Below are 15,066 nucleotides of genomic sequence, written 5' to 3' on the forward strand. Positions count from 1 at the left end.
TAACCAGCCGCCACCATGTCTGACGATGAAGAGTATTCGTAAGTACCAAACTATGTGCCTAATTAATATGAAATGATAAAAAATAAGGTAACGTAAAGTGATTAAGCACTAAGTACCACCAGTACCTCCCGTTACATGTTATCTGTGGATCATTGTAGTAATATTACTATTATTCTTATTACCTTCATTCATAAATATTTAATTAATTATATGTCAATGTAAAATCCGACTCTGTATGTAACTAACTGCTCTAAGAATGTTGATTTTTTATGTAATTCCTAGCATGTTGTATCCCCCTTAGTTGTGTCAGATAATTCATCTTCTGTTTTTGTTCCTTAGTGGCTCCGAGGAAGAAGTCGAAGAAGTCGTTGAAACGTAAGTATTTTATAACATTTAAAAAAATATCGTGGGAAACTCATAGTAACCCACTAAAGCTATGAATTATTTACCCAAAATAAGAAAAAGATAAACACATATATGTTACGTAAGTGATGATTTTTTTAAAACATCATATTATTTTATAAGTTTTAAATGCTCTGGATCTTAGCAATAATAATATTAACTCGTTGACTAGAAGATGGTTTACATTTTTCCAACATTCTCTTCTCTTGTTCAATTCCACTTCGCTCCTGTTATTTACTTTAGTGAAAAAAGAGAGATTACGTAATATTTGACATCTGTTACTGGATCAACTTATATATTGAAGATGGTTTTACTTTTTGTATGTATTACTAAGTGTGTGATTTCTTTTTTGCAGGAAGTAAGTGTCGCATTTCCTGATACGGTAATCTTTGGAAAAAATCCTAACATGACTGAAGTTGATTAAGAAATTCTAGCGCTATTAAAACCGCAACAAACTCTTGCTTATTAATATAGATTTACTTTATTGCAGCTGGTATATTGGATAATCTGAATACGAAGAATGAAACATTTCACGTTTTTTATTAAAAAAAAACTATTTAATAAGTTATATTATTGGAAATACTTCCAAGAAGATAGTGTTTCATTGATGCTGAAAAGCTAGTGTTTAAGTTTTTTTTTGAGTTTTGAGAAGTTGAAAAAATAACAAATAAAACAATAATTGATGTATTGAATGGATGCGATTATGTGAAAAAAAATGTTTGGAAATATTAAACCACTAAAATATGAGATTTTTCTAGTTTTACTGAATCTATGCATTTTTGTGTGAAAATTTTATCTCATCTTCAGAATGCAGATAGTATAATATGTCTAGCAACCTTTACTTTATGACGGGATTTGCACTGTAAATAAGCATCTTTGCGATATCCACATACATTTACAGAACACCCAACAAAAATAAAATAATTGGACACCCCAAACCCTATGACAACGATCATAATACTCTCTTAGTTACATCCATATTTGTGTCACAAAGATTGGGAAACAATAACAATTTATAAACGGATCATTCTTAGTTTAATGGACATATTACGAATGCATTGAAGATGCGGTAGCCATGATTGAAAAAGCCCTTGCAAATTTAACAGTTTTATGATAATTCGATTCGGAAAATCCTCCGCCAAAATTTAAGATCAAAACTTATTTAAAAGGGTTTTATACTTGTTAAAATATGTAATATTTTAGCAACAATAATTGAATGATAAGGACAAATAATAGCAGAAAGATTGCCCACAAAGCGCAGTCGAAGGATAATGTTATATTTGTTTGTTGTAACCCCTTGTTGTAATACTCAATAGTAAATGAGGAAAGTTGATAATAATGCAATGTTTTTCTGTCCCTTTTGCCAATTTTCCATTGGCCCCCTTCCGTTTGGCGTGCTTCTGATGCAGGCCTGCCCCAAAACAAGAGTAAGTCTCTGTCGTACAAAGTCCTTCTGCTAATCAAATAAATAAAAAGCTGGTCAGTGGAGAAATTCACCTAACGATGTTTTATTAACAGGGCAACACTGTAACATAACAACATTTCAGAGTCACACCTACTGAAGCTTTAACCCTTGGCTGAAATTACTCACACATTTGCACACTATTTGGATTTTTGGAATGTTTGATTTTTTAGAAAACTTTGGCATTGAAATTGCTTTAAAATTGCTCGCAACACTAGCTATAATAGTTTGTACATATTTACAATGAATCTTATCATTAAATTATGTATGATTTAGATATTTGTAAATTTTACAGTGGAATACATTTCTATGTATTTTATCACAGATTAATCAAAAAGAGGCATAAGAATTTCACTAAAGTCAACATATTATATAAAATATGACAGCAGTAAGGTACCCATAACAATTACCTTTCTTCTTTAAAACACACAACTTACAACCATTTTAATTCCTCTATTGAAATTCTTTCCTACAACAAGTTAACACGTTTTGTTTCTCTTTTTTTTAGGAGTAGACCATCTATCGTGTAAGTCTGCTCACCTGATGTTGCGTTCACATTGTTTGTTTTACTTCTTAATCTATTAATTACTGATTTTATTTAATTCACACGTTAATCAGGATGGTGTATATACATGCATTTAATTCATAATAATACTTTAATTTCTTCACATTTCATGGAACAATACATGAAGCATGAAATCATCGATATATCAATAAGTATATATATATTTGATTATTTGGAGTTTGTGTTCTTTACCCTAAATACAATAAAATACATGTGTTGAGTTCGGGGCACTATTGCAGAATATGATTGTGTATAACACAGAACCATGATTTCATTCATGCTGTCACCCGAACAAGTTTAATCAATTATTATATGTTTCCCTACATGTGTTTGCATGAATAATATCACAAATTACCCCTTTGTATTAAATGTTTTACGTGCTATAAATGTTTAAAAAATATTTTTCAGTTAATCTTTTTTCACGAAGTCAATGTGCATATTATATTATATAATTTTTAACATTATGTGAGTCCATGATTGATTTTTTCTAATCGATGACTTCTGAGTAACTAATAACAAAACTACCAATGTGTTATTAAGGACTTCATATTAATATAAGTATTTGTTTTACAGAGGAGATGCGGCAGCAGGAGACCCAGAATTCATCAAGGTAAATTTCTGATTCATTTCATATAATATGTATATCTAAACAAACTTCACAACATATGTTTTTATAGTGTAAAAGTAATATTAATACTTTTTTTATCGCCCCTAAAAAAAACACAGGGCTGTTTTATTTTACCGTAAAATCATTTGTTACCAAAAAGTTAGGTACATGAAAATCATGGTTGCGAGTGTTCTTATTTTTATGTTTTAGAAATGTTTTTTTTTTCAACTCATTTTTTTATTTAAAATTTTATAATATTTTGTTGTCTAGTTCGCTTTTAACTGCTCCACGATGTTTGATATTGTATGTTTTTGTTTAGCGTCAAGACCAGAAGAGGTCTGACTTGGATGAACAGCTGAAGGAGTACATCAATGAATGGCGCAAACAGCGCGCAAAAGAGGAGGATGACCTCAAGCGCTTGAAGGAGAAGCAAGCCAAGCGCAAGGTACTTATTAAATACCTACATATTTGATTTTTTTAGAAATTCTATCAGAATCTAATCAGGAAAACAAAAGCTCTTTGGTTACTTTTGAATGATTAGAATAGTAACATAACTTGTTGCCAATTTTTTAAATCAACAAATGAATATCGCTGGTGTGCCAAGCACAGTGTTTTCAACAGTTTGTCTTGTCATTTTTGTTGGGATGCGGACAACATAACTTGCGTCTAATGCGGCGATTCACGGAATTCGAACTACGCTAAATCAAATCCTCTGGAATTCTCTTTTATTTTTTATTTATTTATTTATTAATCTTAAGTTAGCTCACATCTTCGTGTGTGCTAATAGTTTTATAAACATATAAACATGTACATTGTTTGGCAAACATAATCTTTCTTTAAATATTTCAATAAAGTCACAAAAAAAGAAACATTAATAATTGAGATAGACATATTTTCTTAATTCATTTTTGAACGTATTAATATTTTCTATCACAGCAATTTCCTTCGGGATTTTGTTATAGAGTTGAACGGCCTGGTACATGAAGCATTATTGGCAGTCAAAAAGTAGTGAAGCAGTAGGTTTTGGGTTCGATCCCCCAGCCCTCCAAGCAAAAAATGTATTGAAATCGATGGTTGAACTGGGTGGTTTTCTATCCACAATGTGGATTCAACCTGTCTGTATATTACGAAGCTTTGCAGCCATCTGAAGAACAAGTCAACTGTGGAATTGTAGCAGAAGTTGTAATTGCAAACTTCTTAATTCTAACTCTCGCGAACATAATTGTATAGGTGTCTCGCGCTGAGGAGGAGAAGCGCATGGCCCAGAGGAAGAAGGAGGAAGAGGAGAGGAGACAGCGCGAGGTTGAGGAGAAGAAACAGCGTGAGATTGAGGAGAAGAGAATGCGCCTGGAAGAGGCAGAGAAGAAGCGTCAAGCCATGCTCGCAGCCATGAAGGATGCCAACAAGACTGGACCTAACTTCACTATCACAAAGAAGGACAACAACGTAAGTATACCAAAAATAATTCACTTATAAAATCGGACAATAATTATGGCTTAATTCCCAACCAAAGAAGTGTTGAATCCTGAAATCGCAGGAATAAACTTGAATTATCATTAATATTTTCACTCCGAAATTAAAAATTTTATCTTTTCAACTATATGCTTTATAAAAATCAAAAAACGAAAATTAATACGATCAGTAAGAATCACTTTGAAAATGAAAATTTTCGTAGTCAATAGAAAAGTACCTACCTTTCTTAACATGGTTTGATTTCTTTCAAATCTTAATCATTTTTCAAATCTAAATCTATCTCTTCTGGTCACTGGGAATAGCGTTCGGAATACTACATACAATAAATTGAATTCAGAAGCATAACAGTCAGTAAAAACCCGCAATATTTAAAAAAAAATTTTGGAAAGGCAGTATGTTAATTTAAAAAAGTTGCATTGTTTCCATGTATATTTCTAACAGTTGTGTAATTTTGTTCCAGTTCAACCTCTCCTCCGCCCAGATCGAGAGAAATAAGACCAAGGAACAACTTGAAGAAGAAAAGAAGATCTCCCTCTCTTTCCGCATCAAACCCCTGGACATTGAACACATGGACATCAACAAGCTCCGTTACAAGGCTCAGGAACTGTGGGACTGCATTGTGAAACTCGAGACCGAGAAATACGATCTTGAGGAACGTCAGAAGAGACAGGACTACGACGTAAGTCAATACTTAATACTCCAAAGCACTTCATTCATCCAGCGGGGCTTTTTAGGATATCCAACCCATGATTCACTTGATATACATATTTGCTTCTAGCAGAACATAAACAAACTTTCGAAAATGTTTACAAGAATTTAAAAATAACCACACACTGATAATTCCGTCATTTTTAACACAAATATCAAAGCACTCTGTCCTATATTTTCGCAAGAGTTAATATATTTTGTTCCTTGTGTTCCAGTTGAAAGAGTTGAAGGAAAGACAAAAACAACAGTTGAGGCACAAAGCCCAGAAGAAGGGTTTGGACCCTGAAGCCCTCACTGGCAAGCACCCCGTAAGTTTACCAACCAACCAATGATGCTTAATATCTTTCACATGAAACAGCTAAAGGACCCTATCAAAACAAATAATAGAACAAATATTTAGATCAAAGAGTGCACTATGTTTCCGTAAATCACAGAATGGAACATCATCATTTGAACGAGCTTCTCAGATAATCTATCCATTTCGGAGTCAAAAGCTTTTAGCATAAATTGAGAGATAATGACGCATTTTGAAAACTTTTTCGCCAGTTTATTTACAAAAAAAAAGTTTAACTTGCGTTTTTTTTTCAGCCTAAAATCCAAGTCGCCTCCAAATATGAAAGGCGTGTGGACACCAGATCGTACGATGACAAAAAGAAATTGTTTGAAGGCGTAAGTATAATAAATTGTATAAATGTTACAATGTAGCCAAATCTGTGTTTCGAAGACACACGGAAGGAAATTTTTCCTCTTTATTACTTATTTGCCAAAAATTTACTGGCCACCTTACGTAAGTGACACTTTCTAGATAATATAATGATCACATGTTACAAATCTTTTTTTAATGGCTTATTTAAAAGTTTATTCAGATTTTTTTAAACTTATAAAAATCTTAATTTAGAAATTATTTTTATGAAAAAAAAAATAGAATCTTTCATCTAGCCAGCCTTATGAAATCTTTGATCTATCTGAAACAGGGTTACGACACAACATACGCAGAGTCTAGTGACAAAATTTGGAAAGATCGTATGGAGGCATTCATGAAACGCAACAAAAGTAAGCTGAATTGTGGCGGAGACCGTGAATGCCCCGTGTTAAACGTTTATTTGTTTATCATATTGTGTTAATGGCCCATTATCATATGTATATAAGTAATATCTACACACGCTATTTGAATGCATTTCAAATACCTCAAAACCGCCAGTATTATAAAATATACTCAATCCAATATTGACCGCCCCTACCCCATAAACCATTCACATTCAGTACTATGTATGTATAATATCTTTTACTGTATGCATACGTTTTTGGTTTATCACTGCATCACCCTGTTATAATCCCGCCTGTTGTGACACTTGAGACCGTCCAGCAGTTCATAAGAGACAGATCCTTTTTAAGAAAAATGCCTTCGTCTTGAATGAAGTGTGTGTTAATTTGTTATTTTACTTGTCATTAACATGCTCCATAGGGTCTTGAAACCTTCAACAAGGACATAATGGAACGCCTTTGGCAAGACAAGACTGACCAATTTGGTGGCCGCCAAAAGAGTAAGTACATCAAAGTCGAGGGTTAACAAGGCGTGATATTAACTAACAAATTATGTTTGCTGACAACATTTGCATGAGTTGTATACTACCACAAATTTGTACATATAATGTAAATAAATGATGACGTGGAAGGGTGTTCACTGTTAATCATATACTTCAAGGCTTCTGCAGGAACTAAGGTCATAGACCCATCGCACTTGATATATTAATGAAAGATACACACGAGAGAAATTATAAACTTGCATAAGACATTGCGACATAATAATTATAGTATCAGACTCATTAAAAAACTAATGCCTATTTAACAAAAAGAACAGCAAATTATTACTTCAAAGAAAATATAGAATCAAACTCTCCATTCAGCACATTTGACACCTTTTAGCACTGCTCAAATTATGCTGCTTTTAGTCTGACAAATCTAATAATCGTAATTAATCTGCTTTTATACAGCCAAGCAAAATGGATTTTGATCTACGACAAGGTAACGCTTTTGGACTATTTCAGCCAATTCAATATTCATTGTGATTCAATTCCTTTATGAGTTCGAGAGACAAAATGCGATTCTTAGTTACAGGACAATGGAATGATCGAATAAATACTCCTAAAAATGTATACAGGGATGACAATTCACGTTGTGCAGTCATCCAGATATACTATTAAGAATATAGTATTTTATAATATTTGTGTTTGAATTTGACTCAATTATTCAATGGAAGAAATAACAAATAAATTCAGGATTTGTTTAATCCTTAAATAGTTATGAAGCGCAGTAATTAATTATGGCTCTGTCTTTGAGCCCGTTATAACCTTACATTCTGATGAGAGAGATAGATAACGGAGACGACATGTTTAATTAAAAAAATAGACATTGTAATACACTACTTTTATTGAATTAATCAATGACAGCCAACCAGGTTTCGCTTATCTCATGTTGATTATATTAATCAATTATAATTATATATAGACACAAATATAAAAGAATATAACGAAATGAGAGAAAGAGATACAAAAAGAAAATTAATAGTCACCTTAATGGCGATAGAAAGAGACAACTAGAAAATGAGGAAACAAATTATCAGAGGAAGCGTAGGTAACGGGAGGAGGAAACGGTTTCAGCGGGGGTTAACGGAAAAAAATAAAAATAGCACTTGATTTGTGTCCTTTTTTACCTTCTAATTAAAATGTTGGATTTAATAGTTTTTTTAAATAATTATAACAATTATTAAAGTTCAATCCCACTCAGTTCGGTGTGAAAACAAAAAACCCAAGTTATGTTATGCAAAATTGCAACTATGCAAAATTTCCAAAAAACATGAATTATTTTGAAATAATTTGTAAATCGCAATAGTGACCCGTGTCTGCGCAGCGCAACTTGGCACACAATTGTTCACGTCTAACCCATGAGGTAGCAACTGAAGTGCTTTTAGACCCCACCGACCATTCACAGGACGTTTCAGTGTCTTACGGTGTTAATCGTTTTTAAATGACGATATTAATTGTACGTTTAATTATATATGATAAAACTTACATATTTAGAATCAGCGTTTGTTGATCTATATGATTAAAAAAATTATGCCATAATATCAAAATATAAGCCCTGATGAAGCTTGAGATAAGCGAAACCTGGTTGGCAGTCATATTCAATAAAAATGGTGTTTTACAACGAGCATATTTTAAAAATGAATATATATATATATTATAATGTCACTCCCCAAAGTATTTTATTCCTTCAAAAAACAAATACAAAAAACAGGCTAATATTTTGTTGTGATGTGTGTTCAGCCAAGCTGCCCAAGTGGTTCGGAGAGCGACCGGGCAAGAAGTCGGGTGAGACCGATTCCCCCGAGGGTGAGGAAGATGTCAAGGCCGTCGAGGAAGATGACGAACCCGCCTTCGAACCCGAACCCGTGGAGGAGGAGGAAGAAGAGGTGGAAGAAGAAGTGGAAGAGGAAGAAGAGGAGGAAGAAGAAGAGGAGGAAGAAGAGGAAGAGGAATAAACACAACACAAACCATGGTAATTATTACTCATCTCTCATAGACTTTTTATTTAAAAAATTTAAAAATTATCTTTTTGTTATTTTCTCAACTTAGACTCTTCGCATATGTTTCATCTTAGGACGTAATTTTTACAACTGTTTTATTATTTATTCATGTAATTGATGAATAAATTATAGAATAGGGATAAAAAATTAAATCACAAAAAGATTAATCTGGTAATGGAACATTCATGCACCACAAGACTCCTTCCTAAATTCCAAAGGTGTCCACATTTATCTTCTCGATATGCAAATTCCAATGCGCCAGTGGCCTGAAAATAGCCCTTATATGAACCCTACAGACAATCTATGGTCGATTGTGAAGAAAGAATTAAAGAAAAAAAGATAACCACTTAGCAAAATCTCATAGGAACTCATTCAAGTAGGACATAACCAAGATAAAATACAGCTGCAAAAATTTGGAGCACGCTGACTAGGATTAAATTGCTTCGAACAATGGAATGTTCACCACTTACTAGATATAAACCATTCATCTAATTAAAGTAATTATACTATATTACATTTTGAAAACTAAGTAAAAATTCGTTTGTGTCTAATAATCTTCACACGTCCGTAATATTTCTACTTCTACATAATTCTTAAGAGGAACGGCTGCGCGGCGAAATTTTGTATGAAAAAGGCCGAGGCCAAGTTAGATAAAAAAATCATTCAATTGGTAAAGTTTTATGAGAATATTGGTGGTATAGAGCTGAAATACATGCGTTTAAGTTTATTGTCTATGTAATCTTGAGCTGTTTAGTTAAATAGCTTTCATAGTAATAATTGTGACTTTTATGGTTTACTTTTGGGTGGACCGTCTCTGGGAGTCAAAAAATTATTTTTTATCATTTTTTAACAATTTTATTTGAAATAAGTGTAGCACGAGCCGGCCATGTTGAAACCGTCAATGCATCACTTTTAACGTAAATAGTGTTATTATTTTCTTTATGTTGACTTGCATTCTGTTATAAATGTACTCACAGTGTCCATTTCTTGTTTTTACAGAAATCTACCGCATAATCATCTTTTTACAACGCGTGGAACAGAAACTGTGTTGGGGAATTTCTTCGTCCGATCTGTGTAAACTAGTTCCAATACACAAAAAGCTATTGTTAAAGAAATTCACATAACATGTATTTATTAATAATTTATTTGTAACGTTTAATTTTGAATCATTTGTAATACAATCTATGACTTTTGTTACTAGTTTGGTAACACGAGTTGGCAAGGAACAATAAAACATTTTCACCACAACCTTTGTCTCTTAATTTAATTATTTTTACTAAAATGCTGAAGTTGTTTTGAATGATTACTTAACTATCTTATAAGATTACTTTAAAATTCAAATTGAGAAATATATTTAGCCTTTTCTTGTTAAAATTTTTAATCCTTTTTGGAAATTAAAAATTTATTGTTTTTTTATTATATTAATTAATTTGTATGGCTCATTTCGATAGGTCTTTTCATCAATCAATATCAACTAGTATTGAAAGGAAAATGTTTTCCCAAACCAAAATTCTACTCTATTGGCTATTTTTATACTTTTGTAATATGAAAATTTTCAATATAATTTATAAGCCAACCCAAATCAGCATCTGAATATTTTTCTTTTAATAATCATGTCTATTTTTAAGTATTTTTTTCCGTTTATTTTTTGTTGTAAAATATTTTAAGATGAGTAAATTCTAGTCTGTAAAGAGTTGAATGTCGAATAAATAATATTTCATACTATCAGCAAATTTTGAGTCTAATTATTAATATGATCACAGACACGCCATCATACCTAATTCTGCGGGTATATTTGCGAACCGAGCCTCGAATTTTGGGAAAGGAACAAAGCAGCGGCAAATGGCGCGAAACGGCGCGGTTGCTTCGTTCATTCCCAATAATTCGATCCTCAGATTGCGTTTCAGTTCGCAAATGTATACGCAGCATAAGACACCGCAAAAACCATACCTCGTACTTTGAAAAAAAAATACTATAGAAAGGATGTTAAAGTTATCATTCTTGTATGTCGGTACACTTTAAGAAACGAGAATGATTGCAAGATAGGTCCCCTGAGGTGATATTTCGCAAAAGCGGCGCTATAAAAATCATCCAATAAATAAATAAATAAATAAATAGGTAAGTATTACACCATTTAGTTTGTTCCGTAAAATTATTGATTCCACAAGGTAAGTAGGAAAAATATATAAGACAGTTGATTTGTTTTTTCTTTAATGTAGACTTTCGGCTACATTCTGTGAGGTGTTACAAATCGTGGCTACTTGAATTATACCCGAAATCAATATAATACATGCAACATCAATATATTAAGAAAGCAGATAAATATTACAAAAAACACTTTATTTTGACAGCAATAAGAAATACATTAATAATGAACACTTTATCATTTTTATCATGCAAACTTATAGACAGTTATTACAATATTTTCTTTATATATGGAATATTTACAAAATATTATAAAGAAACTTTCGATTCTATCGTACCATAAATATGTATAAATATAGATAAATATATATGAATATAGATAAATATGTATGAATATACATAAATAATACATTATGTTATTTCTAGTACCACAAAGACGAATATATCCCTCGTTCGAAATTCAGAATACTATTTCGCCTCACTTCTCTTTTCACCCGAATGCAATATAATATTACAGAGGAACTTTACATAATATTCACATTGAAACGATCATAATTTTTATTAATATTCATTTAAAAATACAAGACAAACATTGTGTATAAGAATAGCAAGCAATTAACATTAGTTTATTCATACGTACATACAATATTATGTACATATTAGCGGTGATAATATATGTAAATTAAACCTCTATCGAAGTGAACAAAATACTTAATGAAAATCTAGCTTCGTAGATAAATATATATTATAGTAAACAAATTAAGGGAATGTAATCTTTTCATAGTGTAAAGCTTTCTTTGGATATAATGTGCATTTATGTATTATTGTACTTCTTTATTGGTGCTATTACATCAATATGCCACATACTTCTTCACATAATCTTTTACACTCATTATTTTATAATAATTTCATATGGATAATTGCATTTCAAATTTATTCATTGCGAAAAATATTTGTTCAACGCACATATATAAATGTCAATATATTATATATGATCCACAAGAGAATTATTTTAACAACACATCTACAATATCAACCTCCAAAGCTTTTGACCCAAAATCAAATTAATCGTTATAAAATATTGTTTTTCTCAGTTCAACATAAAATATTGTTTTTTTCAGTTTAATATTGTTTTTCTCAGTTCAACATAAAATATTTTTTTTCCTCAGTTCAACATAAAATATTATTTTTTCTCAGTTTAACATAAAATATTGTGTTTTCTGAGTTCAACATAAAATATTTTAGATGCGCCCTTTCCAATTGAAATATTGTTAACGAACATGAAGATAATATTTAAAATATTAAGTTGTATTTGTTGTCAGGGTTTTTCTTTGGGTTACAGCCTAATACTTAAAAATATAAAATTAACAACAGCAATGCAGTGTTTTATAAAAGATGTTCACACTTTTTCTGCAAAATACTTAAATGAATAGATTAAAGCCAATATTGCAAGCAACATTAAAAAAACCTTATTATCTTCTTATATAAATACAATTATTTTAATTAATAATCACATGAAAACGTTCAATCGATAATTATTTTACTTGCGTTACATATTAATCTGTTTTTCACAAAATCTTATCATTCCTACAATAGAATACAGGATAATGAGGTAAATAAAATTAAAGGATTTGGTATGAAACTATACAAGTACTAGTGAGGGTCTGTAACTTTTTAATGAGCTTTTAGTTGTTGTAGCTGAAAAAGCACAGCGTCCCCAATCTGAAAATCTTCATGCAAAAAATGAAATTTCAGCATGAAAAACATCATTTATGTCGTATTTTTCAATCTTACCACTAGCTCACTGAAAAGACATGGACCGCCACTGACAAGTACTTGTTTTTTAAAGTAAATTTTCAAAGATATTTATGTTTTTATTTTTTTATTATGTGAGTTGCGCTACATCGTTTCGGACAGCATCAAAGCGTCCCAAAAATAAATCACTTTCAAAAATAATACTTCTGGCCGTGAATGCCACAAAAAGAAAAATTTAAACTCAATTTTGAATTATTATCAATTAATTGGTGATTGATAAAAAGATCGAAGGAAATATAAAATACTTCCTCAGTTCAAGATTTAGTGGTAGAAGATAGAAGGTACAGGAATTCAACTCGTATCCTCCCCACACAAAATTTAATGCATAGACTTCTACGTACCACAGCATATGACATGAAAAAAGGATTTAACATAATTTATAGATAGGTTTTATAAAAAATCTCAAAAAGTCCACTTTTATTGTGCTTTCTCTTTTCTTTGTGTCACTTGCAAGGATTTATTTTTTTACAATAAAAGTCAATAATTTTTATTAAATGTGTAGGTACTTTCAGTAGGTTCTATAATTTAAAAACAATTAAATATTTTTTTAAATTAATTTCATGAAAGTTTTACAGTGGATACATATTTGAGTTTTTTCACCCGCCATGCTAGGGATGCTCTGTGATGTATGTACAGCGGGTGAAAGTTAATTTGTCTTTGTCATTGTCAACATTTGTCATAAACAACAACTTTGGTTAAAATGTATTTAATACTATGTACATAATAATATATATGCATATACATTGTTCTTATCTAAAACATTTTTTAACACATTTTTATAAAATCATATTAATTAATTAATTAATATTTTTATAAAATCAAATTAATTAAGATACAAATAATAGATCTTAATTAATTAACTTGTCCAATAAAAGCACTTCGTTCTTTATATACATCCATCAAGCTATCATTTTGATTTTACATAATTTTCATTTATAGATACCCTGCCATGCTCAAGGGAAGAAAACTTGTGTTTATTTATTACGTCTCCTACTTAATTTTCATGAATTATCCTAAGGCCACGGTGAATCCGCAATGCCATGTCATATTTTAAAATTACTTTTGTAGGAATTATTAAGTGTCTAGTATTTTTGGCGTCCAACTGAACAAAATTGACCGCTTTTTCGAAATATCGTTACGTCATGACATGATATTTTATGACCATGAAAAAGGTATTTAAAATTTTTTTCCTCGACAAAAATTAAGAAAACATTGATGGGGTTCCTCCAATGAAAAGCGTCATTGATTAAAAATACATATATTCGGATAGTGGAAGAGACCTTCATATAATACGTAGAATTAATAAATAATTATTTAAATATGAATAAAATGCTATAAAACGCATTGCTTGGTTGGTATCAGTGCATCGGCATTTTTTAGTGTCATGCTACGAATCTTCGCAGGTTTTAAATTTTGGTATATAATGAAGAATTTTAAGTTTTGCTATCAGAAATTTGTGAATAGATGAATATGTAGATTTTGTGTGTTCGAATGTATCCCAAAATTAATAAATGTTTCTTAAAGCAGATGAAAGACTCTATCTGATTTCAATATTGCGAATGAACATAACTAAATAAAAATATGCAAATTCTGATTTCAAAAATGTCGAAATTCTTATTTCAAAATTTTCACTTACCGATTGTTTTTTCTAGTAAAATGTAGAAATACCACGCTATGAGAAACAAAAAATATTTATAATTACATAGACGTATTATAAGACGCATACAGAAAGCGTAGTGTTATCTCTTTTTAACACTGCTCACATCATATCTCATTATACCTCATCGTAATACAAAGGGAAACAGTATTATGAGTTCAACTCAGTTTAGTATTTAGTTGACACTGTTGATACAAAATTAAGCGTCTTGTGACGTCACGGGCATTTTTGCAGGAATTAAAAAAATTTAAAAAACCTTTCAACTATTAAAACTTACTAAAAAATAAAAATAAACGACGTGTTCGTTTTTGTTCTTGAATGTGGCGTTGTTGACGTCACGCCGGCCAACGTCTGTGACAGCCGTTTTACCAGCCAGTAGCGTTTTCTACGTAATGACGTTGTAGGTGGTTGGAACCGTTTCAAAAATCAATAATTATGAATGAAAAAATACACATTTGTAGTACAATTCATAGTTTGTGAAAATACCTCAATGTTGATTTATTTTCCTCTTTGCATTACTCATGCCTACAATATTGATATCGCGTGAATTCGCGTGAATAATTGACGAGAATCTGCGCTTTATAATAGATAATATATTAAGGAAGGTACGTTAAGAGCCTATTATGGGCTATATTACAGGCTGTGT

The 15,066-nt window shown here is 31.1% G+C and overlaps 1 protein-coding gene across 2 annotated transcripts; it reads left to right on the forward strand.

Annotated features, from left to right (window-relative positions):
* On the forward strand, positions 1-10,051 carry up (Troponin T, skeletal muscle). Of its 2 annotated transcripts, XM_089631655.1 has the most exons (14): positions 1-38; positions 340-375; positions 758-760; positions 1,812-1,829; positions 2,373-2,390; positions 3,003-3,039; positions 3,356-3,481; positions 4,267-4,482; positions 4,970-5,188; positions 5,433-5,525; positions 5,806-5,886; positions 6,192-6,270; positions 8,544-8,775; positions 9,803-10,051. In XM_089631655.1, exons 1-13 carry the CDS (start codon positions 16-18, stop codon positions 8,756-8,758), a joined length of 1,164 nt encoding a protein of 387 aa, XP_089487781.1. In that variant the 5' UTR covers positions 1-15; the 3' UTR covers positions 8,759-8,775; positions 9,803-10,051. The 2 variants fall into 2 exon arrangements, with proteins under 2 accessions (XP_089487781.1, XP_089487780.1); XM_089631654.1 differs by lacking the exons at positions 1-38; positions 340-375; positions 758-760; positions 2,373-2,390; positions 6,192-6,270 and adding an exon at positions 6,683-6,761 and having other exon boundaries at positions 1,730-1,829.
* Positions 10,052-15,066: the final 5,015 nt, after the last annotated feature.

The sequence above is a fragment of the Hesperophylax consimilis genome, chromosome 5, assembly GCF_061612785.1.
Source record: "Hesperophylax consimilis isolate HC1 chromosome 5, BYU_Hcon_1.0, whole genome shotgun sequence".
In the NCBI taxonomy this organism is placed as follows: Eukaryota; Metazoa; Arthropoda; class Insecta; order Trichoptera; family Limnephilidae; genus Hesperophylax; species Hesperophylax consimilis.